Source organism: Corvus cornix, chromosome 1A (genome assembly GCF_000738735.6).
Source record: "Corvus cornix cornix isolate S_Up_H32 chromosome 1A, ASM73873v5, whole genome shotgun sequence".
NCBI lineage: Eukaryota > Metazoa > Chordata > Aves > Passeriformes > Corvidae > Corvus > Corvus cornix.
In genome coordinates, this window is record NC_047057.1 from 13,644,909 (window position 1) to 13,670,652 (window position 25,744).

At 39.4% G+C, this 25,744-nt stretch overlaps 1 protein-coding gene across 3 annotated transcripts in view; it reads left to right on the plus strand.

The window, feature by feature from the left end:
* DUS4L (dihydrouridine synthase 4 like) overlaps positions 1–25,744 on the plus strand; it is a 37,741-nt gene that overhangs the window by 1,273 nt on the left and 10,724 nt on the right. The window contains exons 3-9 of one of the 3 annotated variants that reach the window (XM_039570352.1): positions 3,110–3,227; positions 4,636–4,758; positions 6,067–6,306; positions 13,893–13,985; positions 17,387–17,487; positions 19,618–19,768; positions 23,971–24,106. In XM_039570352.1, coding sequence (XP_039426286.1) covers positions 3,110–3,227; positions 4,636–4,758; positions 6,067–6,306; positions 13,893–13,985; positions 17,387–17,487; positions 19,618–19,768; positions 23,971–24,106 — 962 coding nt within the window. Of the gene's footprint in view, positions 1–3,109; positions 3,228–4,635; positions 4,759–6,066; positions 6,307–7,773; positions 9,112–13,452; positions 13,654–13,881; positions 13,986–17,386; positions 17,488–19,617; positions 19,769–23,970; positions 24,107–25,744 lie in introns of those variants that run through there. The other 2 variants (XM_039570351.1, XM_039570350.1) reach the window with 2 other exon arrangements.

Sequence of the window (25,744 nt, forward strand, 5' to 3'; positions counted from 1 at the left end):
AAGTGATTTACATCTGTGGGGGTTGACCACACATAGCTGCTCATTCATTCCTCCTCCATTCTCCCAGCAGCATAAGGGGAGAATAGGAAGAGCAAATGCAAGAAAAATTTATGTGTCAAGATAAAGGCAGCTTAATAAGTTAAGGAAAGAAAAAGGGAAAGAAACAAGTTATGCAAAGGCAATCACTTCCTACTAGCAGACAAATGCCCAGCCACTCTCCAAGCAATAGCCACTCTGGAACAAAAATTCCATGTCCCAACCCACTTTCTTCTTTTCCTACCACTCCAGTTTCCTTGCTGAACTTGACTTTATAGAGTATGGAATACTCCTTGTTCCTGTTTGGGTCAGCTCTCATAGTTTTGTCCACTACAAACTTCTTGCCCACCCCAGTCTGTTTGCTGGGGGCAGGGGTAGGCAGAGTGAAAAAACCAGGAAGTTTTGACACTGTGCAGGTACTGTGCAAGAGCCAAAACAATTGTGAATTTTCAACACTGGTTTTATCACAAAATCCAGACATACAGGCTACTACAAATAAACTTCAAATAAATTTGACGAGTAGCTCCATCTCAGCTAGACCAGGTACAAGATGACAGTAAGATTCTTTTTCCAGCAATTGTTTAATGTGTGTTTCAGAGACAAACATTTAACTCATTGCCAGGAAAAGTTTTCTAGTCTCTAGCAAAAATAAGAGTGTTGCTAAAGGTGAAAAAAGTAATAGACCAGCCATTGATACAGTGGAGTCAAGGACTGATAAAAGAAAAAGGGTTTCATATTAGCCACACTGGGAAGTGGAAGGGGCTGGTGGACAAGTTGAAATGCAAGAGCAAGAAAGCACAGAAGAGATTGGGAAGTTAAAGCATGGCTGGGGTTGAGGGGGAGAAGCAAGGCTTCAGGCATGGCACAGAAACATAACCAGAACACCTATAAAAAGTAGAAGTATGAGGACTTGTACAGTGTCATGGCTGTAAAGAGATCTGAAATATGTGGGAAGAGGTGACAAGAACGATACAGATCTGTTGGCATGAAGCGGCTGCAGCAGAACTGTGTGACAAGGAATGTACGAGCACAGGCTGCAACTGGAGGAATGAAAAGCACCGCTAACGTGCAAGTAAGATCAGCATGTAGGGTCTGTGAAGTGTGATGATTTATTCTATTCAGGCCACAGAATTTGTGGTTTCATAAGTGTATATGTAACAGGGAAAGTGTATTTCACTGTTTCCGCATTGGCTATGTACTATGGTGCATTATTCAAATAGAACAGAGCAATTACAGAGAAAACTCACATTGGAAGGCACAGGCAGACTCTTATGAGTGGAATTCAACTTCAAAAAAAACCATGAATAACTCATTCTACGTAAAAAAAAATGAGTAAGAACATAACTGACACTGTATATGGCTCAAAGCTCCACAGTTACTAGTTTGCCTCTTAGAATTTACTTACACTTTTGATCTACACGAAGTCTGGTGGCACTGAAGTTCTACAGGTCAGATATGGAGTGTATTCTGGGGGGTGCTGGGACAGGGAAAGAGGAGATGAAATCTTTTAGTGTTGTAAACAACATCTTTTCCCTGCTCAACTTCTTTTATGCCGTTCTTAATTTTATAGGCCTCTAAAACATTGTCTCATGCTTTGACCAGCCTATACTATTTACACTATTAGCATTTATACTTTTTGTGTGGTTTTATGTTTAACTTGCTGGCTGTTTGGGGATTTTGTCTTCTAATTAGTGGAGTAGGTTTGCAATCTCTGTTTTACATTTTCTTCTGCATTAATGTTTCTTTGTTGTGTATTTCTCAAATAGAGGTAGATGTTCTTTGTGGCTGCTGCTAAAATATTTTATGTGGCTAGACTCAGTGCTTTTATTACTTAATGCTCATCAAAGAGAAACTAGGCACATGGGCTTATTCTAAAATATTAGCTATAACAATGTAAATCTCTTCATCTAGAGCACTGTATTAAAGGGACACTTTTGAAAATATACATGCAATTTTTTTTTGCTTGCTGGATTTTTAAGTAACCTCTAGAAGTGTCTCAGCTTGATTGAGAGGGTACTGGTGGCCTTTCTTACTTAATCTCCACCATTTCAGTAACTATTCATTTCCCTCTAAAACAGGAAAATCTTCAGAAAGCACTTGTGGTCTCTTCAGTACCAGAAGTGCACTTGTTTCGTGCATTTGTTTGATCATCTCTTTCCATCAGTGCTCAGATATCATGCTGCTGCTTCTTAACTACAGCAATTGTTTATATGGAAAGTGAGTGCTAAGACTGCTTGAGATACTTGAGATGCCTTTAATGTAATGCAGTAGCTGTAAAAGAGGAGAGCATGTTCCAAATGACCATCTGGCTCTCTGCAGGGGCTTAGTAAATCACAAGTAGTTCAGCAGACCCAAGCAGAGGAGCACTGACACTTTGGTTTCTCACTTGAGACAAAGCTGCTAGAGCTGCGTCTGCACATGAGTGCTCATTCCAACTCTCGAGTGTCACGTTGTGGATAAAAACAGCCATGTTGGCACAGAAAAGGAAAAAGAGCGGCTTGGATGAGGAAGGACAAAGTTTGTGGGTGGTTTAGCTCCCTTCTGAAGGGTTGGTTCTGTAAGCAAGTTTCCCACCTAGCAAGACAGACATGGCATGTGCCATGTCAGCACAGCAGAGGGGCAGCATGCAGACAAGGAGGGGCAGCCTAGGAGGGGAAGCATGAAGGCTGCTGAAAATTAGTGAATGCCTAGTTTCGTAGATGGTCTTTGTGAAAGATTAGCAACTGACCAGCTTCAGTCAGAAATAGTGTATGTTAAGCCAGCAACTGTGTGGGACACCTATATTTGTCTGAATTCCCACCTCTGTTAATAGACATACTTAGTAACCCCATGCCAGCCACCTTCGTTTATTTGTGATCTGGGGCTCACAGAATGACAGAAGAGATGAGCTTGGAAGGACCTCTGTAGGTCATGTTATCCAGCCACCCTGTTCATGCAGGGTCACCTATACCTGGTTGCCAGGACCATGGTCAGACAGCTGTACAATATACAAAAAAAACATTCAAAATTTAGAACTTGTTCTTTTTATTTTCTGGGAATTTTTAAGTCTCTAAATATCTTTTCATTGGAGTAGGTGATCACCCACTGATTGTTCAGTTCGCTGCTAAAGAAGCACAGGTTTTGTGTGATGCTGCCCGTATCGTCTGTCCTTTTGCAGATGGAATAGACCTAAACTGTGGCTGTCCTCAGAGGTAAAGTTTTGAAAAAGCTGGGTAAATACAGTGAAATAATTAGAGACTAAATAGTTCCTTTTCATCATCATTTCTATTTTAACCTAAAAAGAGATTTCAAGAGAGTAAGAGCTTTTTAACCTGTCAGAAACGTCTGTGTGGTAAGGCACTGTTCTGAGTGCTCTGAGATGCCTGTCACCATGGTGAGACTGGGAAAACTAGTTGTATTTGCCAACTTGCCTTTATTAATTTCTTTGATACTGAGTGTTGGCTCAGAAGTGAAGTGCCCATCCCTTCTTGACAACTGCTAAATGTGCACTCCCAAAAAGAGCTTGCTGCAAATAATTTGCGGAGTGTTTTGAATAATGATATAGCAATTTCCAGAATAATGAGGCAAGTCCTGATGTCTCAAACTTCTGCAAGTGAAGGATAGTCTTCAAAATAAAATTATACAGATAAACTGCTGAAAATAATTTCTTCCATCTTTTATTAAATTCGTAAGTATAGTGAATTAGTGATCTACTTCTCACTTATTGATAAAGATTTTGTCTTGACACTGAAATAGAGTAGTAAGCTTGTTTCTAACTGGTTCAATTGAGAACCATCTATTACATGTTTGCCAGGCAGTCTTTTTCTAAATGAAGACCTGAAAAATATAGGAAAGTAAAAGATAATACTACGGTGCAAATACTTAATTTCTCTATTCTAATTAGGTTGTCTTGACTTAAAACTATAGTATTTGAGAAAACTCTTTTCTGGAGAGATCTGAGGCTTCTGAATGGAAGTATTGGGGTTTTTTTTAAGCTAACTATAGTTAAGTATGTCAAACTGTCTGTTCCTTTTAGGCCAAAAATACATGCTTACATTTGAATCCTTTGTTTCTTGTGCATATTAGTTTCAAAATAACAAAAGTTTGTGTCATGTTTTTTATAAGAAAAATTATTTTAAAAACTGCTGCTGTTATGTGGAAGCAAAGGTTATTTTTGCCAGTCAAAACAGTGAGATCAGAATATTACTAAAATAATATCATCACTTGCACTTCAAAAAAACCTCCTTTTCAATCCAAAGTTTGAAATCTGTTTGAAAGAAATCCATGACCAAGGGGAAGGGGAAACATCAATATATTTATTTCATGCATGCACTGTAGATTAAATTTTAATTTATCTTCGTTATGAATCTATTTTGTGGACAGAAAATTTAACTTAAAGAGATTGGTAACTTGTCCAAATTTCTAGTAGCAAAACGGAGACTGAACCAGGATCTAAAAGCTGTATCAAACTGCAAACAAGTAATTGATCTAAAGCCAGTACTATCTCTGATTACTTAACCACATATTCTGAAGGTCATAAGGAAAGAAACTGATGTATGCGACTGATACTGATCTGCATTTCTTCAAATGTAGAATATGAATGTTCTTTTTCTTTTAAAGATGGGCGGTTTCAGAAGGTTATGGTGCTTGCTTAATAAATAAACCTGAGCTTGTTAAAGATATGGTGAGACATGTACGGAGTCAGATCGACAATCCTAAATTTTCAGTATCTATTAAAATAAGGTAGGTCTAACTTAAGTGCTGTTTGTGGTACATGGAAGAATCCTTTTTTTTTTAAAGAAAGAATTTAGTGTCATGATAATAATATTTGTAATTCTGTTACTGTAATACTACATATTATAGTAATTTCCTTATGCGTGAAGACTGATGAGATTTTTTTGACTCAGATATCTGGGGCAATTAATATAAAACTTAGAACCAGCACAGCCTTTGACTGCTTATCCAGATAACATACTGTAAACTAGAGTTCTCTTGCAATCCAAACAACATGAAAGTACAAGGTAAAAGATTAAAGGGCTTCTGTAAAAGAAAAGCAATGCATAGTCTGTATCATCACAAGGATTTGCTTTGCAAGCTATTAGGGAGCAGAGCCATAGTTGTGGTTGGGTATAAAGGGATGGGTAACAAAACTGGGAGCTGCTCCCACAGCTGCTGTAAGGAATACATTCTGCTTCCCTACATCAGCTTCTAAACTTCTGTAGACTTGTTTTGCATTGCTTTGTGTACAGCACAGAGAAGAGAAGGTTCCAGGGAGACCTTAGAGCAGCCTTCCAAGTACCTAAAGGGGGTCCACAGGAAAGATGGAGACAGACTTCGTACAAGAGCGTGGTGTTACAGGAATGGGGGAATGGCTCCAAAATGAAAGAGGGCAAGTTTAGGTTAGATATTTGGAAGAAATTCTTTGCTGTGGACGTGGTGAGGCCCTGGAGCATGTTGCCTAGAGAAGTTGTAGATGCCCATCCCTGGAAATTTGTAAAGCCAGATGGGGTGATCTCTGAGCAACCTGGTCTAATGGAAGATCCACTCTCTCCATAGCAGGGGTATTGAAACTGGATGGTCTTTAAGGTTGCATCCACCCCAAACCATTCTATGGCCATTCTTGATCCATTATTTAACCATACATCCTATATGGCTTCTGCGTATTTGTCAGTTAAGTTTCAACTTAGTTTCCAGTCCTTCTGGAAAGGGGAACTATTATAAATTGGATTTTTTTTTTCACAAAATATGCAAAATCACGGTGTTTATTTTAGATTTTTTGGGTACCCTTGCTCAATCTGTATAAAATTTACCATGTATATTACAGAGATGTGATATAATTGAGAAATGCTAAAATAAATAACAGTTTCCATACACTGAACTCATATGTCTTAAAAAAAAAAAAAACAAAAATCAAACACTGTTTTCCTACAGTAATACTGTCTTTATACCGTTACTTATAGAAATATGTGGTAATTCCTCCCTATAGAGGAGTGCTTTTTATATAGGCCAGGGAAACTTACTACCTACTGCTTTCATTCCTTGCAATTTTAGGATCCATGAGGACTTAAAAAGAACAGTTGACCTGTGTCAAAAAGCTGAAGCAGCTGGAGTTTCATGGATTACAGTACATGGGAGAAGTATAGAAGAAAGGCATCAACCTGTACATTATGATGCAATTAAAATAATTAAACAAAGCATGTCTATACCTATTGTGGCTAATGGAGACATTAAAACTTTAAAAGATGCTGAAAATGTTCATCACTTGACAGAAGCAGATGGTAAGATTAAACATACTCTATTTTCTAAGTAAACTTATCAGATTTCAAGGTATTTATTTTGGATGTAAGTAGGACATGATTTGAGTGCTTTCTCTCCTTGAAGAGACAAATGAAAGAGGATATTTTAGATGCCTTACAAACTCATAAGCAGCATCACTGGTAATCGTCAGAACACTAGAGCACTGTTATTCAAAGCCACAAATAATTATTTCCGAGACAAATTACAAAAGCTCTGTGATTATTTATGCTATCTCATCACTCAGTAGTGGAGTTCGGGGGGACCTTCAGACATTCTGTCTCTTAATGGAGCTGATCATCTCTTAAAGAACTGTAAACTTCCACTTGGAAATCTCTGCTTCCTGCACATGGGAGCAGATTTCTTACAGTAAGAACACAGTGGAAAAGGGAAATACTGTTAAGCCAGATGGTGAACTTCAAGCACACAGTGAAGCATTGCACTTTCATTTCAGTGGTAAAATTTGGGGATTTTTTGCAGTTATTAGTCACAGTAGATTCCTGCAACTGTCTGTGGTTTCAAGACAATATGGATATTTGGTATATGTTCTGAAAAGATAATCTGTATCTACAGACTTTCTGTCTTACAGCTAGAGAAAAACAGGAAAGAGAACAGTACATGTGACAGGTTTCTGCTCACCCTGTTGCCGTTTAATAGCATCAAAAGAAATTGAACCAAACTACTATGCTTACAGTGTATTTCCCCCCAAATGCAGAGCAGGAAGGAAAAGCATAATACAAAGCAATGTTCTCATAGTCCATCTGACCTTCTTCAGTAGTAAAAATATAAAGCATTCGGTTTTTTCTGTCGTGGACAATGACAAAAGAAATTTTTCATTTTTGATCATCCTGTTTCTTAAGGAAAAACTAAGTGTAATGGATTGTATGTTGGTAGTGCAGGAAAACAGAATCCCTTAATCACAGAAAAATCACAAAAATTACAATGGAACTTGTGTAGGTTTATCTGACAATATGGGATTAGAATTGCAAATACACTACATGCTTGTTCAGAAAGATTTGCTGCAGATAAGAGTCCTGAAATTTACGTAATTCAGCCATTGAGCTCTTACTGGAAGAAGGTCAGTGAATAGACTGAGTTGCACAGAAAATTATTAGTCCTCTTGTGTCTTTCCATCATAATTTTATGTTATAAAGGCAATAAATGTGTGTAGCAAATAAAATACTATTTATTTGCAGTTTCAAACGAAGGGAAGAAATGCTTCTGTGACCTGTGTTTTGTTTCAAAATTTCTGGAATGTGTTGATAGGTGTTGTAGATACTCTGATGTCTGCCTTGTTCAATGGATTTCTCTGATAAAGCTGTAATACTCATCCCTGTTGTTCTCCCATTACTGTCTGTAAGCTTCAGGTGGTTGTTCTAAGGGGTGCTGCACAAAATCTACAAGAAGATTTAGCATAAAATTTAAACTAGAATGTAACTTACTGCTTTAATTTCCAATTTGAAGGTATAATGGTGGCTAGAGGACTCTTGGCAAATCCAGCTATGTTTGCAGGATATGAAGAGACACCTTTTCAGTGCATCCAGGACTGGGTTGACATAGCTCTTGAGCACGGAACTCCTTTTACGTGTTTTCACCACCACTTAATGTACATGATGGAGCGGATAACTTCTAAACAAGAAAAAAAAGTTTTTAATGTTTTATCAAGTACCTCAGCAGTATTAGATTATCTGAATGACCATTATGGCGTGTGAAAGTATGTTAGTTCTATGTAAACTTGTATTTGCAATTGTCAGTAAACTGCAGAAGTTTTAATTGGGTTCTTACTTTTTAGTCACATTTATATATTGTGTAAGTATCTTCAACACAGCAAAACATTATCATTAGGATGATACTTTCTATTTTTATGTCTATTTTTCACTCTAGAGAATATTCAAGATTCTACAAATGTGGAATTCTATTTACAATGCACTACTACACAGAGGATTGATTATTTTAAGGCCCCAGTAATTTAATTTTTCACAGAATAATTGCTTACAGCAATATGATTGCAAAACTAGGGCCTTTCTTACATGAAAGCTCCTAAAATCAGGACTACTTACAAATAATGCCAGTAATTTCAGACCAAAAGAATACAAAGGGAGCAACTACAGAAGTTTTTGCTTTAGATAACATAAGCTTAAAGCCCATCATACTATCCTCTTTTAAATTTGATGTTCCTTTTGCAGCCTAAAACTTTCTAAACTTACTTACAACTTAGAAAAATTCTACACTTCTTATAGCAAAAGAAACACAGATGAACAATTATGGAAAGAAGGAAAATGAAAAGGGAAAGAAGAAAAAAGGAAAACTAAGAGATAGTTTAAGTAAAAATTTAGCTGAATCTAAAGAACAAGACTTAAAGTTCAATGTAACTAAATTCAGAGTTTTTTATCTACTGTAGAATAGTTGTATACAAGATTAAATCCCTATCATCTACCAAACCAGAACTTTTTAGGTCAAAGAAAAGCTGACAGATTCTCTCAGTGGGGCTCTTGCAGTCCTTTCTGCCTGCTGGCATGTTGCTTATCAAAGCATGACAGCCACTTGGTTTTGAGTCGTTATATATGAGTGAAATAGTGAAAATTAGAACAAGATAATAACATTACACACCAGCTGCATTTGTTCTGCAAGGGAAATTTCACAAAACTGTACAGGACAATTATTTGTAATCAAATAATTTGTTTTCTTTACATGTTTACACAGAAATTCATACCAAAAATTGCCTAGTTTTCTGACTGTGATTGTTTTGTGAATATATATGTGAATAGTTCCAAATTTTCTAAATAAATTGCTGGTTTTGTATGCAGTTGTAATTTTTTTTGTTATACAGCAGTCTGGAGGAGGGAAGGTTGCTTTTGAAGCTACTCCCCAAATGTTTTCATAGTTCAGGTATCTTAAATTGTCACAATTTTTTTAATGCAATAGCATAAAATACTTGATCATTTTTTATAATGAATATGTCTGATTTAGGCATATGAACAAAAGTTTGAAAGGCATGACCCAAGTCATCAAGTCCAGTTCACTATTTAAGGCAGCAAAGTTACGTAACTCTTCTGATATGATCACCTTCCCGATGTGCTAACAAATGGAAAACTACAGACATGCTTTGCTTTCCTAGGCTGAGACAACCTCTTCAACCATTTTTGGTGTGTCTCCATTCCCTCAGACAACTATTTTTTCATTCTTCTGGATTGTAATGTTTTTTTGACATTAGTTGGGCACATTTCTGTATAGCATTCCAGGTAAATTCCCCACAGTGTCTTCTGCAGTTAATACTTCATACAATGTTTCACTTGTCTTCAGCTAATATTCATCATGTAAATTAGGAGCTCCCAGTTTTAGAGCAGAAGTTCTTATTTCCCAACTGCATGACTATGTATTTTGTACTGCCAAATTTCCAATATCGAGTTCATCCAAATATGGTGCAACTCAGTTCTCCTCAGTTCTGAAAATGCCTCCAGGCTCCTCTGAAGTAAAACTATACAACTGAATTGTAGAGGAAAAGGATTGTGAAACTAAGCCCTTTGTTGCCACTTTCTTGAGAGTTTTATGATTTGGCTAGCAACTATTATATGTAGCAAACTATCCCATTAGCCTCAAGGAGCAGAGAAGAATAATATATATAATCAACACAAAGGCTTTCTTTATTTTTTCTGTCGTAGTGGGAAAATTGAATTTTAGAGGACTGGAAATACCTTGACCTATTTAGGAACTGAGTACTTGATGATTTTGAAGGCAGCAGTTGTTGTGCCTGTGTGAGATTAATCACAGAGATTCCTACCTGAAGTACAAGACCTAGGTTGCTGTTAATATTGGTATTAATTATGGAGTGCTTGATCTGGCCTTTTGTGTATCATAAAAGTCAATGGAAGTTCATCATCCCTTTCCAAGGGTGAAATGAATCTTATGCCTTCCATTCTAAATGTTGTATGCATCTGAATATACTTCACTGTTTCCATAGAATAAACTGCAAAGTTGGAGTCTTTGAGCCATACTTTGAACACCATACTGTTCCAATATACATAAATTGCTACGGTTGGGAGTTATTCAACTACCAGTGTTATTTTTAGAATAACACTGTCTTGGGGTGACTCTATGATGTGTATCCCATATCGCTGCCCTATGCCCAGAAATTAACTTTGTGCCTTTCTGTGCCTCTAAACTGAGCCTGAGAGGGGGAAGGAAAAACTGAGCAAAACTTTTTCAAAGCAGTTTGCAGCTTGTTCAAGGCCACACAGAGATAGCAGGTTTTTCCCCAGCTGCGGCAGGGGAGCGAGGAGGCACCTGGCTTGCTGCTTTCCGGTCAGCTTTTTGCCAGTTGTTTCAGTTTCTTGTTCTCCAGAGAAAGACTGAGAGTTGAACTTTGCTTTTCCTTCCCTGGAATTCCAGATTTTCTCCCTTTTCTACTGGACTGCTTTCAACCTCAGAGCACATCAGGAGGACTTTCCACTGGGCACAGAGGGTCTGGCCCTGGGCCAAGCCCCAGCTCCGAGGAGACCAAAGGGAGGACTCTAACACTTTTCCCAGGTTTTATCTCCACAGCGAGAGATTTTATTATTTAGCATTATTTTCCTTTCCCGTGTGTTTGTTAAATAAATAGTTTTATCTCCTTCACTTTCCTTCGAAGAAAATTTATTTTTCCTGAACCTGGTGGGGGAGGGGTGGTTGTGCCTTCTCTCAGAGTATATATTTCTAAATTTGGCCAAACTGGAACAGGTCATATTTCTCATTAGAAGACATTTAATTACAGAAAAAGTCTATTTTCGTTTAAAACCACTGGATGTAGTCCTTCTCCTGTACATGTTACTTTTAACATCACCACGTGGTCAGCCTTTTGATTTTCTAGTTTTTAAATGTTGTTAATATAAGTACAAAGCAAATAACAGAAGATACAAAGCATTGTTTCCTATTTTAGGTTCTTTGCCTCCTGTAACTGATCCTGTTCTTTATGTTAAACCCCCCCTGCACAACAATACCATATTCTCATAATACCTGTATGTTTTTGCAGCTTTTACCCTGCTTCAATAACCCCAGCACCCTCACACAGCCTATACAATCCCATTTTCTCTATTGCCTGTTGTTAAATTTCTTAGGTCTCATGGGTTGATGGTTGGCCAAAAGCAGTGTATGGTGATGAGAAGGCTGTCACAGAAGCCAAAACAGAACAAATTTAAACTTTCCTTTTGTTTCAGAAGAGAACTAGTTTTATTTCAGTCCTCTAACCAGTTGCTAATGTACAGGCATTTCCTATTTTCTGCTTCAGAATAGTTTGTCACCTCATTGATTGAAAAGGAAGGTATTCCTTTTAACTGTAATGTTTGAAGATTTATGATTTTTTTCCCTAAAACAGCCAGCCATTATGTATATATTGTATGGCATGATATTCATCATATGGGGGTTCAGTATAAGAGAGACAGCCTTAGATCAACAACCCAGACTTCTACAGCTTCAGGTAGAATTCCTTCCAGGAGCAGCAGAGTGCACTCAGCAGGAGAAGAGAGGTCTCACAAATGTTTGCAGGGGACCTCTCTTTTCTTCAGGTCTCATTCTATGTTGCTGGGGAACACGCATCAGCCGCAGTGGAAGTGCACAGCAGTCACATTCACTGTGAGTCTTTCTGAGATCTTATGAAGCCTCTAAAGTGATAAAGCAGACTCCAAGTCTCTGGCAGTGGGAATGAGTGAATACAGTCCTATCAGTATGAGGGTATGCTAGTGGGAGAGCAGTTTACAGTACTAGAAAGAGGCGAGTAAGCAGCTCAGAAATGGAAACTGCTCTGTAATAAAAGGAAAGTATTAACGTTTTAACAGCTTCAGTGAAGTATAGTGGCTGTAGGCCAGTAGCTAAAATGTAATAACCAGAACATTTGAAGAGGTGGTGTTTTGTCTATACTGCTGATTAAATATGTTTGCGAAAATGTGTTAGAAATACTACTTAAAACTGGGAGTGTTCCTACTGTGTAGATTGGACTGAAATGACTGCTTATATCTCTCTCCAGTATTTGTTATGCATAAACAATTATTTGGGATGTAACCTTTCATTCAGACATTGCTTGGCAACAACTAGGAAAATGTTGACACACTGGCTCCATCCCCAGGCTGCAGACCTGGGAAATTTTAAGTAAACAATTTCAGATTGTGAGCAGCTTCAAACAGCTCTGCTCAAAACTGCTTATGCAAGAACTTCCACCCCACATCAATTCTAATGGATTAGAGTAACAAAGAACTACTATTCACAGCATTTTATATATCTCATGTTGATGGAACTTAATTGGGAAAAAATTCCCTAAAGCAAGTAGCTGTATCAAAGAGTGCTGGAGATGCCCAGGTAGACAAGGTAACCTCTTCCACTGGCAGCACCTCAGCATCTGCTAGGATCAACAGGAAAAAATGATCAGAGGATGTCTTTCTTATGCATGGGCAAAGAGAGTTGCACGGCTAGCAAAAGAGGTGCTCAAGAAATGGGTAAATGGGTACCAAGGTATGGAAAGAATGTGCTTGGAGCCTTGGTACACTGATAAAAACATTGCACAGGCACAGGACAGTAGGAAAGAACAGGGCTTTCTGAAGGAATACTGTTTGATTCATGAGGTCCAAACAGGCCTGTTTGAGTGCTTGAGACTGTTGTTCGGTTGTTATTTGTGCTGTCCTTACAAATACTGGACCTGTTTTTCTTGAGAAAACAATTTACTGGGTCTTAATACATTAATGTAGTGTAACACATGGAAGAGGGAATGGATAGACACACGCAGTATTTTAACTGAACTTGAGAAACTCATGATAGTGCTGGAGAGCAGAGTTGAAGTCTCCAATAGATTAAGCTGGAGTCACGGACCGGTGGCATGAGCACAGCACGATTCCGCAGCAAAATGCTTACAAATCATTCCCTCGATAGGAGAAAACGTAATGCTCATTTGAACCTTGCTCAGCCCGTAGATCCACGCGTTCCCCAACAGAGGTGCGGCCCCTTAGCAACTCCGCGCTCGCCGTCATTTTCGGCCCCCCCGCTCCGCAGGCGGCACTGCCCGTGTGCCCGGGCGGCCGGGCCGCAACGAGCGCGGCCTCTGCGCCGGGAGCGCCGCTCCGCCGGGCTGCACTCTGCCTGCCTCCCTCGCCCGCACCTTTCCCCGGCCGGGCCGGCGGCAGCCCCGCGCCGCCCCCGCTGTGTCATTCAGCCCCATCCCGGCCCACATTCCCCGGGCAAGGCGGAGGCGGCACCGTGTCCGCACAGACACCCCTTTCCCCCGCCCTGCGCCGCCGGGAGAGACTGGTCCGCGCTTCCGCAGCTCCGACCGCTCCCGCCCCTTGGCCGCCATCAGCCCCACCGGGCGCCGGCGCTGACGAGGTTGGAAGGCCGGCCGGGCGGGAGCATGGGGCGGCCGCTGGGCTGCGCGGCCGCGCAGGGGGCGCTGGCAGCGCTGGGGGGCGGGAGGCGGCGGGAGGAACCCGCGGGCCCGCGGCCGCCTCGCGGGGGCTCTGCCGGGGACCCTGCCCAGCGGGCCAGCGCCGCCCCGGGCTGTCGTTCGGGAGGGGAAGTCAGAGCCGCCCGCCTGAGCCGTCCCTTCTTCCGCAGGCCGCCGGGACGATGACTTTCCAGTGGACGGCAGTGGCTACCATCCTGTATGGTGAAATCGGAGTAATTCTCGTGCTTTGCCTGCCATTCATTTCCCCGTTGAGGTAGGAGGACTTCGGCGTGCTGAGCAACACAGCTCGCTCTTCTCACCAGTGTGGGCTTATTTTACGTCTCTGTTTTCGTAAACACGGAGCTTTGCTGCATCCTAAACTAGTTGTGAACATAGCCGAAGGACTGCTGTTTGGGACTTGAGTATCAGGAGCTGCAAGAATCGCAAGTCTCTTTAAGGAGCTTTGTGTTTTCTACGCAGTGCTGATTCATCCGAGAGCAGCGGTCTCGGCGTGCCCAGAGCAGCCCCCTGCTTCGCTTCAGCAGGTGGGACGGCTTTTCCCAGAGTTTTGGAGTAGGCAGCGTACAGGAAGGCATCTGGCAGTAATAAATGAGAGGAGAATGCAGGTTTTTTCGGCAGTTGTTTGTCACATTTGTGAGATGCAACTCTGTGTTTTGGTGTACACTAGGCATTGTGGGTGCTGAACAGATGAGACGTCAGATATACAATGCAGGCTGCAAACTGTGTGTAAGGCCCGCAAGAAATTTTTGATCACTTGTTTAAAAAAACTGAACCTGAGTTTGAAGCAGAAGGTTTGGGACTACTGGAATAAGGGCCTTTGTAAACTTACATATAGATTAAGAAAATAGTACTACTTCTGGAACACAACACAGACATTAAGAAAATAGTAAATTCTTGTAAAATAAATGCACATAATAAGGGAAAGGAAAAAAATGCATTTATTATCTTTACTGTATGCAAAGGCTTGACTTACAGCATTATCTTGTTTCCTGTAAGTAGCTCTTCAAATTTGGTGATATTATTTCTCTACAGGAAATAAAGCTAGTTTCTCTGCAGGAGGCAAGAGAAGTAGACTTATGATTTCTTTTCAGAATATCAGGAAGTCTTAAGAACCAAACCCACAAAAATCCCACAACCCCCCAAAACAACAAGCAAGAAGAAACTTTAAAGCTTTTTTTTTTGTTTTTAAATGCTGCTGTTTCAGCAGTCTTCTGTGAAAACTGTTTGTTTCTTTGTGTCTTCTGTTTGTTTCCTGCATCTTTAGATATATTTAGAATGATGTAGCTTTTACTGTCCTCTTAAGGAACAAGAGTTGTTGTGGAAAGTTTGGATTTAATTACTTAAACCTGTGGAGGAGTCTTGAAAATGACTGGCTCCTCCACACCTGGTACCAATGATTAGGCATGTTTCCTCAGCTTGAGAAGTTGAAACTGTTCTAAAATCTAATTCAGCTTCTGGTTTTTTACAAGTTGGCTTGCAAGTTCAGCATTTTTACATAGACTGTTGAGTTGTTGTATTTCTTACTGTTTTCTAAGCAAAAGTGCAACTATGTAAGAGGAGAGGAGTATTATGGGAGTCATAAGCATCAGGTTATTAATGGCTTATGTGAGGAAACTAGTTGCAAGAATTTCTTCAGGCTAATGTCACAAGCAGAATACTTTGGGAGTATTGAAATATGTTTCACTTACAATGCAAACAGAGTCCAGTGTTAGTGGCTGAAAAGCAAATTCGTAATGTGCAGCTGTGCCAAAATTTTTTCAAACATTAAACACAGTGTTTTTAATTATATAGAAAGGATAGATTTGTGTGCTTTGTTTGGAGCATTCAGCTATTCCTCTGAACACTGGTTTCTAAAAGAGTGAAATCGCTTTGTCCCTTATGTGATATATGCAATTATCTTCTTAACAAAACTTGCAGGAATCTTGTGGGGTTAAAAATTAGATTTAGCTGCTGTGACAGTACCAGAGGGCAGCAACTCTGCCTGACACATCTTGGTGGCCTGGGAGCTAGTTTTGTCAGCAGTAAGGCATGCGTGGTTACTGACAGGTGTGAAACTGCTGTTCTTGGAAGTTTTGATTTACTCAGTAAACTGATTCGTTGTCTCTCTTGTGTCTGCACATTTTTTTAAATAATGTTTTTCAGATTTGCTAACAAGTTTGTAAGTTCCTGGGGAACAAGTAAATTGACAGTATAAAACTGCAAGTACACGAAGAGATCTGTTCTACTAGGTGTAGTACATCTAAAATGGTGGCTAGTATTATAGTTTGGAAGGATTATATTTATATGACTTCTGGCACCAAAAGGATGTAGAGTTTTAGTAAATGTGAATGTCTATACTTGCTGAGGAAAAATAAATGTGAAAATAAAACACAGGAAGATTTTCCAGTAAAGAGATCCATATTTTTAGCCTGATTATAACTTGGCAGTGTAGTTTATCTAAGGTCATACTTCAAAGAATCACCTCTTAAGTGGAGGTCAGTATGGAGCTTGGAAAATTGCACGTTTAAAGAGTTAGCGAGTTGGCTTTGTTTGAGTCGTAGCTTGAAGTAAGCTTTTTGTTTGATACATACTGTGGCTGTCTGCTGTAAAGAATTGAGATTATACTAAAAGACTTAAATGCACAACGCTAAAACATTTTAATTCTTTCTGGTGGAGAACCGTAAAGGACCACAGGAGATCATGCTGCAGTCTGATTTAAATTAAATTTGTAGTAGGTTGGAAACTGCTGTGAGAGGGCAAATCTTAACAGTCTCTAGGAAGTGTAAATAGTCATAACAAAAGTAGGAAATTTTACCTCATATAATAAGATGGTGAGTAGCATGTCTGTGTTACGTCCCTATGGCATGACTAGGTATTATTTCATTTGTGCAGTAGCACTGATTCTAACCTGCAGCAAAGAACAAATAGGTGCTCTGTTGTAACTTGTTTCAATTCATTTGAGCGCATTAGATGTTCTTTGTGCTGCAGGTGTGATTCTGCCACGCCCTCCATGCAGCAATATCAAATAGACAACTAATCATTTAAAAATAAAAAGCCTGCATCAGCATTGGCCTCACCAGAACTCGCTTCTGTAGCCAGCAAATTTATGCTTGGGAAAGAAGTTTTAACCCTTAACAAAATATGAACACAAGATTGGTCTTTTTTGTTGTCGTTACAAGTTAGAATGTAGTAACAGTCCTTGTACTTCAGAATTATGCAGACCCATCAGCATAAAAGATAAGCCTTCTGAAGAAGGATGGTAGAGAATTTCTGGAAGCTTTTAATTTTATTTGGCAACAAGAGGTATTAGTGGATAAAAATAAAAATAATGGAATGGGTTTTACAGTCTTTACCCCATCCCTTGTTATAGTCAGGACTGAATACAACGTATTGCTAGCCAAAGTATAAGCTAAAATCAGACACATCTGCAGAGTCCCTGCTATTGTGCAAGACATTTGTAAGATGAACCAACTGGTTTTGCCTGTATCAACAACAAAAAAAGACAAGTTGGATTTCTGGAAAAGTTAATATATACCTAAATTATATTGCAGTTAGAGGAACTGTTTAGAGACCTTATACAAGTCTCTTATCAATAACAAGGCTCTCTTCTGTGAGGTTGTAATGCTCTTCTTTTAGTGCTTAATTATTTTTGAATAACACAGTTCTATTTTACAGATGGCAGAAGATTTTTATGTTTCCTCTATGGAGCAAAATGGCAGTATTTTGGAACAAGATGTTCCTTACAATAATAGTTCTGTTGATCATCTTGTTTCTTGGTAAGTGTTAGATAATTTCTTAACAAATGGGTAAAAGAAACCTGGTACATTGAGTTTATATCAGTAAATTAATGGAAGGGATTTAAGCTTAGTGTAAGTCAGCTGATTTATTGAAAAGTTATACCATAGAATGAAAGAGGAGAGGGCTAATACTGCATCCACATTGGGAATCCAAATGCAATTGTAATATACTGAGTGAATGAGAAGGAAAAATGGAGCTTAGTCTAGGCTGCTGCTTGGTTTCCCTTTCTCATACAGGTAAATGAACTTGTTTGACAGCAGAATTTGGCTGAGGTGCACCTCATGCAGTAGATGGCACTCTTTTCTTTTGGTTGCTGTTGAAACAGAAGACCAGAATATATCAAAGCACTGGGCTGACTGAATACTTTTGCTCAGTACAGATACAAAACATCTGCTGGCTACATTTGTTATGAGCAGATCCTCAGGTCTGTGAACTAAGAGTAAAGCTTTAATGGTTACCATATGCCTGACTGATGTCATTTAATGTCTGCCCTGACTGCTTTGTGTGGTAAGCATCTCCTGTATTTCAGTGATGAAAGTAGTTCTCGTGTGTTTCAGGGATATTAGATAGTTCTCCATGGATAAGTGTTTCCAGTGCCTTAGAATATACATGCTACTTAACTCCAAGCTACTTGAAATAGAAAGAAAAAATCCATGGTTTTATTTTCTACTGAGGGAAACATGCAGATGCACTTATATATATAGCAATGTCAGACCAGGCTACAGTACTATATTCTTAATATTTAAAGTACCAGAAATGCAATAAACTTCTAAAATTATTTTTTAAGATTATGTTTAGTATTATCCTTAAAAGTAGATCTTCAGTAAATGGCTTGAGATTGGGAACTAATTTATTTAATTTACTCTCTTGAACTGCTGTTGAAAACTTTGACCAGAGTTTGCTTTTAAGTTGGTGATGGTCATTGGTTTTGTGGAAAGATAGAATTGGGCTGAAGGGAAGCAGTGATGAGATACCTGCCCCATAGGGTGAAGTGATAGGTTACTGCAGGCCTAGAGTCTTCCTATAGTGCAGGGACATGCATTTGTTTGCTCATAGTCTTCAATGCATTGTTTGAAGCTTCACTTCAGGGGTTTTATACCACCTAAATAACTCAGACATATGAAGGAGACCGTCATAAGTGATTATATTCACTTTTTATATGCTTTTCTTTGTAGTTGATTTAGCCTGCTTAGACAAATGCAGCAGCAATTTAATAACATCTGGCCAAAATACTCTGCAAGAACTGAGGCCATGTCATGAAATGTGTATATTTGTTGATGTGCAGGAAGAGATTTAAGGTGCTGTGTTGGTTGTAGGAATGTCTGATGACCTTATGTTTAAAGATTGTAATATGAACTCTTAACTGGGTTAGGTTTGGGGTTTATGTGGATGTAAGTCCCAATTATTTATTTTGTCCTTTGAAAGGTGTTTGCAGTGTACTGGCCCTTTTCCAGAACTATCAGGAGTATGTCATGGATGAAAGGAAGCTGAAAGATGTATGAAAGGCAAATGAAAGAAAGCTGAGTTGTAGCTTTCCTCCTCCATTCTTTTTATGATGTTGTTACAGTTAGTAGTTCCTACTGATGTTACTACTGCTGTGTTACTACAGTCTTCCTATTTTGATGGATGCTAAAGAAATAATTTTCTCCCTCTATGATTGAAGCACAAAGTAGACACTTCTGTCATTACTAAAACACATGCATATCTTAAACCCTGTGTGAAGCAGATACTTGAGGAAATACTACTTCTTTTTGCTTCTCTTTCTCTTTTCTTACTGTCTGCTGGGAAATTTTAGCTCGGTTGTCAGCAGTGACATTTTGACACTGTAGGGTCTTTGGTAACATCTGTGGCTGGGCACAAGCATTTGAAATACCTGTTCAAGCATATTTTGGGCAATGGTTTGTCATATTTCTGGGAATGTGCTAGAGCACTTCATGATTTATCAAGACCAATCTTTAAAATGTATGGATAACATAATTGAAGTCGCTATTGGTCCTATTACTGTTTGCTGAGTAGAAAGTCCAAATACCTATTTCTAGTACTGTGTCTAGTTTAGCATACATGCACACCTGCAGATGTGAATAAGAACAGACTGTCTTCGTTTGCAGATGCTGTTAGAGAAATCAGGAAATACTCATCTGTTCATGTGAATGAAAAGGCTGCAAATGTCAACAGCAGTGCCTTTGATCATATTCAGATGAAACTCTTTCGATCGCAAAGAAACCTGTATCTCTCAGGTTTTTCCTTATTTCTTTGGCTGTAAGTATAACATTTTTCTAATGTTTACATAGTATGTTTGTTACAGGAACTGTTGTAGAAAGTAATTGTAAAGATCAGAAGGACAATTTCAGGAGATTAAAGAATTAATTATGACCAGGTTGGCTACAAGGTAAGTAAGATCAGGGAAAATAATACCTTACAAATGTTTGAAAATTAGAAGGATATGTGAGCAACACATGGAGAGAAACATTTTGAATGCTGGAGAAAACATGTATTTTGCAGAAGTTTCTTTGGGGAATACTCATTTCCTTCCTTAAACTTACACCCTTTGTTTTGCACATGGAAAACTGGAATAAAAAAACCCTCAAAACTAAAGTACTGTTAAAATAATATTAATATCTGGCAAACTGGTGTCATTGCACCCTGCTGTGTTAAGAAGCAAAACTTGAGCCTGACCTGAGCCACTTCAGCTCAAGCATGAAGTTAAGAACTGTAGGATAATATTCTGGGTTTTAAGGAAAGTTTCAAATGCATTGCAGATCAAACGCTTTGTGGCAACTTGCCTACTATGGTGTTATGATCTTAGGTCTGGTATTCTTTTCAGGATGCTTAAGTACAGCTCACAAAACAGGGTAAAGGAAAGGGCAGTTCTGTACTGCCCACCTGTAGCAGCCAAGACTACCTGTGAATCAGTAGCCACAACAACCTGCAGATCGTATCAGTTGGGCAGAGAGCACATGAAGTCACTGGACACTGATAATGTGAACAAATGGAAACAGACATGTTGGTCTGATGATTTCCTATTTGTGCGTTTCTGTGGTGACTGGACAAGAAGTGTTGGTCCTCTTAGGAGTTCCTTCAGTGAGCTGCTTGACATTGCCTCAATACTCAAGAGGAGCACAAAACAAGAATATGACAGACTTATGACAAACTTCTTCCCCTTAGAGTGATGCGTGGCCATTTTAGCAGAGCATGGAGCATAAAGAAGTGTCAAGGAAAAATGAATACGAGGCTTGAGCAGAAAAACCTTGGAAAAAACAATGTGGCTGTAGCCTTGCTCAGTAGTGATAGGAATGCATCAAGTTCTTTGTCCTCCTACAGAAAGGTTAAGTAAATATGCACAAATACGTTTTTAAACTCTGCTCCAAGAGGAATAGCTGAATTGTGTCATACACAAGAATTGGAAGGTGGTCTCTCAGGGTCCTACTTACATTCAGCTTCCAAGGAAGAACACTTGTAAAGTGGCCCCAGTAGATTTTATTTTGTATAAAAGCTCTGCTCTTGAAGAGGTTTGCTTGAGGTTTTTTTGAGGTGCTGGCCTTTCACCAAGATTTAGGAGAAATAAGCATTCTTCCAGTAGGGGCTAGATCAAAGGACTTTTCTTACTAGAGCTGTTTTGTTTATCCATGAAACAGGCATAATGTCTGTCGGAGAAGTGGAGGAAAGGTGTTCCTTGGGTTTCCTTATCCTGCACTGCTGTACCATCACCCAACCAACGTGAGACCCCATCTAGTGTGAATGGGTAATTGGATGCCCCTAGTTCATTCTTTGTGTCAGTTTTGGTTCATTTTAGCACATCAGCCAATAGGAGAATTCCACAAGACTGGTAAATGGAGATTCATGAAATGGAGGAGGCTGGGAGCTTGTCACTTCTGGCAAGACAACAGCAGTTGTGGGGTACAGATGAGGAAAATCATGTATCAGTGGAGGTATTTGGGCCAGCTGAGCCCTTATCTGCAAACTGCACAGAAAAGAGGAGTGTCATAGACCCGAAAGACTGTCCCCTGGGTAGGACAGAGACACCCATCTGCTAGTTTGCCCTGGTCCTCTGTCAGCCCATGCTGTACCAGAGGGGGATAAGAAGGGCTGAAAACAAAAGAGAATCTCAAGGAAACATGAGCCTACTGCTCACTGGGGCCTTCTAGGAGAGTCGGCAGGAGTGTAGCATCACTCCCAGTAGTGGAAGATGCAGCTAGGGAGTACTTAGGCCAGTTGGGCATACAAAAGTCTGTGGCATCCTGGGATGGCAGAGGGAGTTGGCCAATGTCATTGCAAGGCTTAGTTTGAAAGATCACAATTCTGGGGAGAATCCCGGTGACTGCAAAAAGGCAAGAAGAAGGATAAAAAACAGGATGTAGGAAACTGGAGACTGGCCTCCCTGGAAAGGTTATGAAGCAAATCTTGCTCAAAGACATCTTCAGGGACATGAAGGACACGATGACTTGGAACAGCCATCACGGACTTACTTAGGGAAGGTGATGCCTGACCAGTATATCCGTTTTGCAAGGCCTTTGACATAGTGCCTTTTAGTATCCTGAGAGTCTGACCATGGAGGGTCATAGGCTGGAGAAATGGAGAAAAAAGCAGGTGGAAAATTCCCTGGACCTTTGGGCTCAAAGGATAATAATGATGTAAATTTTAGCTGGTGCCCCTCAGGGATTGGTACTGGTCTCGGTATTGTTTAATGTCCTTATTAACAACATGGATGATAGGATTGAGTGTGCTCTCAGCAAGCTCCTCACAGTGCCAAATCAGAGTGGTTGACATCTTGGAGAGCAGTGCTGTTTTTCAGAGGGAGCCAGAAAGGTTGAAGAAATGTACTGACAGAAATCTCATGAAGTTCAACAAAGACAAATGCGAAGTCTTACATTTTACAGGATAATCATATACAACATCCAGGCTGGGGACTGGCTGCGTGGGTGAGCAGGAAACAGTTTTGTAGGAAAAAACCTGAGGATCCTGGTGGACAGCCAGTCGTGTATTGAGCTGTGATAGCAAGGATGTCGTCAGCAGGTCAAGGAAAATGGTTATTCTCCTCTGTCTGACACATGTGGTGCTGCAGCTGCAGGACTGTGTCCAGTTTTAATTCCCCAAAATACTGGAGTACTGCAGTGGGGTACAGAGAAAGTTGGAGGCTGAAATATGTGACCTCTGAGGAGATGATGATGGAACATGGCTTTCAGACAGAAGAGAAGAGACTTTGAAGGGAAAATCCCATTGGTTTGTATGTCTGTCTAGTAGCAGAAAAGATGGATCCAGTTCATCTCAGTGGATCCAAAAAGGAATGACAAGAGTTAACAGGAATCTGAGATGTTCTGACTTGTGGTAGAAAAGTACTGCTACTGTCAAGAGTGGTTAAACACTAGAACAAGGACCCTGAAGGATGGTGGAAACTCCCATCTCTGAAGATGGTAGGTGCTCAACTGGACAAGCCTCTGAGCAATCTGCTCAACCTGGCCTACTTTGCATGGGATGGAAGCCTCCTTCGACCTACATGATTCTGTGATTAACTTTTAGTTGTGATGTTTTATTGATTCCTGCATCTGTAAGTTAATAGCAAAACTTGCTAACCTTTGGAAAAGTAGTGACATGGAGACCTTAACTTCTTTATTAACCTCTGAAATAGTAAGGAGCTTTCAGTGAAAAAGCGAGGGGGTGGAGGGAGGCTTAACTTGAAAAGGTCTATTAATACTCTTCCAGTTATGAAAAAGCCAATTACTTAGATTTTCAAATTTCTTTGAAGAGCAGCTGCATAGTTACATTATAGGCATTAATTTAACTCAGTGTTATGTTACCTTGATTCAGCAACATTTGAAAGACTTCAAGATGAATAATGAAAGTAGTGATGCAAAGAAGCAATCACTAGATCAAATCATGGGAGGTATTTGCAAAACTTAGAATTGAGGTTCCGTGTGAGTGTTGACATCTGCACATGTTCTGATTTAGCTGTATTGACAGTACTTTGAAGATTAATATGCTCACATTGCTACTTTTATTCTTGCAAGGCTGTTTATGAAATTGTGAGGGGTTTTTTTTTCACTGTACTCATTACCATAACTTGTTGTTTGGCTCTTGCATTTGGAGATCAATCCTGTTAAAAATACTGGGTCATTTAACAGTATTTAAACAGCCTTTAAGCAATCACGTCTCTGACCCCTTAATGGCTGTGGGAGGTTCTGCGTCAAGTGAAAATCAGAATGTCAATGGATGAAAATATTTTCAGTCTCTCCTGTTACTGTTACTTGTCATCGATGAGCCTGAATGTTTCCCTTAAGGTGCTTAAACAGCCCTCTTCTGGTTTTATTTTTACATCTAATGCAGAGAGAGAAAAGGGCTTGTTTTGGTTTTTTGGATATTTTTGTTTGGTTTGATTTTTGTTGTTTTGGTTTTTGCTTGTGGTTTGGGTTTTTTTATTATTTACGCTGTAAATTACAGTTCTGTTCACTGTTTTTCTTCACCAGTGTATTGAGACGTACTGTTACCCTTCTTACTCAGTTGGCAAAAGAGATGGCATCTCATGCAGCTCTGGAGACACAAGTAAATGATGCTACTGAAGCAGCCAAAAAATACATGGCGGAGAACGAAAGGCTGCAGGAGGTACCTTTGAGCTTCATTAGTAACTTTCTTATGCAGCAGGTAGTTAGTACGATGTACTCTGGGGATGGTTTGCTACGGAATGCTTGTCCATTTTTTTCCTTCTGGTTGAAAAAGGAAGAAAACTATTTTTACAGTATGTAATTTAGAATACTGAAAACAAACTATAGTAGCATTTTTTTAACAAAGGAAACTGAAGTAAACCAAGTAAATGAAGTCCTGTCTTTCCAGTACGAACTTCATCAAAGTAGTAATAGATCCTTAATGTATCTCTTTGAATTTAGTCATAACAAAGTAGAGAGAGCCACTAATTTTATTCCTTTTATCCCAAACGATTGCCTGTTTAGGTCAAGGCTGTAGCAGTCCAGGATGAAAAAGCCTACTAAATAACTGTTTTCATGCTGACTGTTTCTTCTTAATAGGATTTTCTCCAGTCTTGAAATGTATTTTCTAATTTGAAAAATATTCTTTTGTATTTAATGTATTTCATATTCTTGTATCTTTTTATGGTGGGTCAGCCAACTTCAGAATACTTCCCCTGCTTAGTAGGACACTGTTGTAGTATTAATGAGACTACTACCAAAAATTTATTAATAAAAGATCAATGGACAAAAGCGATGTTATTTTTATGCAAAGAATGGTTAAGCTGTGGTTCAATACATAATTGTATTCAGGAAGGAAAGTCATCAAAGATGATTAAGATAAATGTATGAAATCTTTTCTTGTAACTGATTAGTTTGACTTCTGTTTGAAGAGACTGAACCATAAGCTAGAGTTCAGACATCTAGACATATGAAGACTTTTAGAGTCCGGCACATTGTCAAAACAAAATTCCCTGCAGGTGTGTACAGGTTTCCTTCCAGTTTGTCTAAAGCAGTGTCTATGGTTACTGACACTGTAATTTTTTTGTAATAAATCTTCGTAGAAGACTCTAGACAAAAGACAGGATACAAAAAATCCAGTTGTTTGAGAGGTGTTGTAAAACAAGGATCACTAGTCTGTGTTAGGTGTTTCCCAAGTATAAAATGATTCCAAAATTTTGGGATTTGGTATTTTGTCAAAATGATTCAAATTCCTTCCCTCAGCCATGGAATTTGTCTCTTTACTGCCTATGGGTACGGTTTTTTTTTTCTTTTCTGTCCTGTTGGGATTTTGCCAAAAGTCCTCTTTTTTGTTCTGCTTTCACATTCTCTTAGCAACACATTCTCTTAGCCACTTGCAAGTGATAGCCAGAAATTGGAAACTGTACTCTTGTCTGTTTTTATTTGTGCATTTGATTGCATGGTTTTTAAAAACACGGGTAGCCACAGGTACAGGCAACATGCTGTGGCTGGATCTCCTTTGTGATGGACATGGGAAGTGTTCAGGACTGGAATATTTTAACTTCGTAGGCATCCTATGGCTTAGGCTTCTCTGTGGCTTGGCCCCTGCATTTGTGTTTATTTACAAGTGTGCTTCATTTCACCGTCAGAGAGAAGTGAGAGCAATTGCACGTAAGGCACTGGCTGCAAGTATAAATACTGTGAGTTTACTCTGGTGTACAAGGTCTGCACTGTCACCTGTTCAGAGGTTCCATGGAGCACAGGACTTAAGATAAAAGTTTACAGAAATAGCTATTTGCATATTAATAGAGGTGAGCAC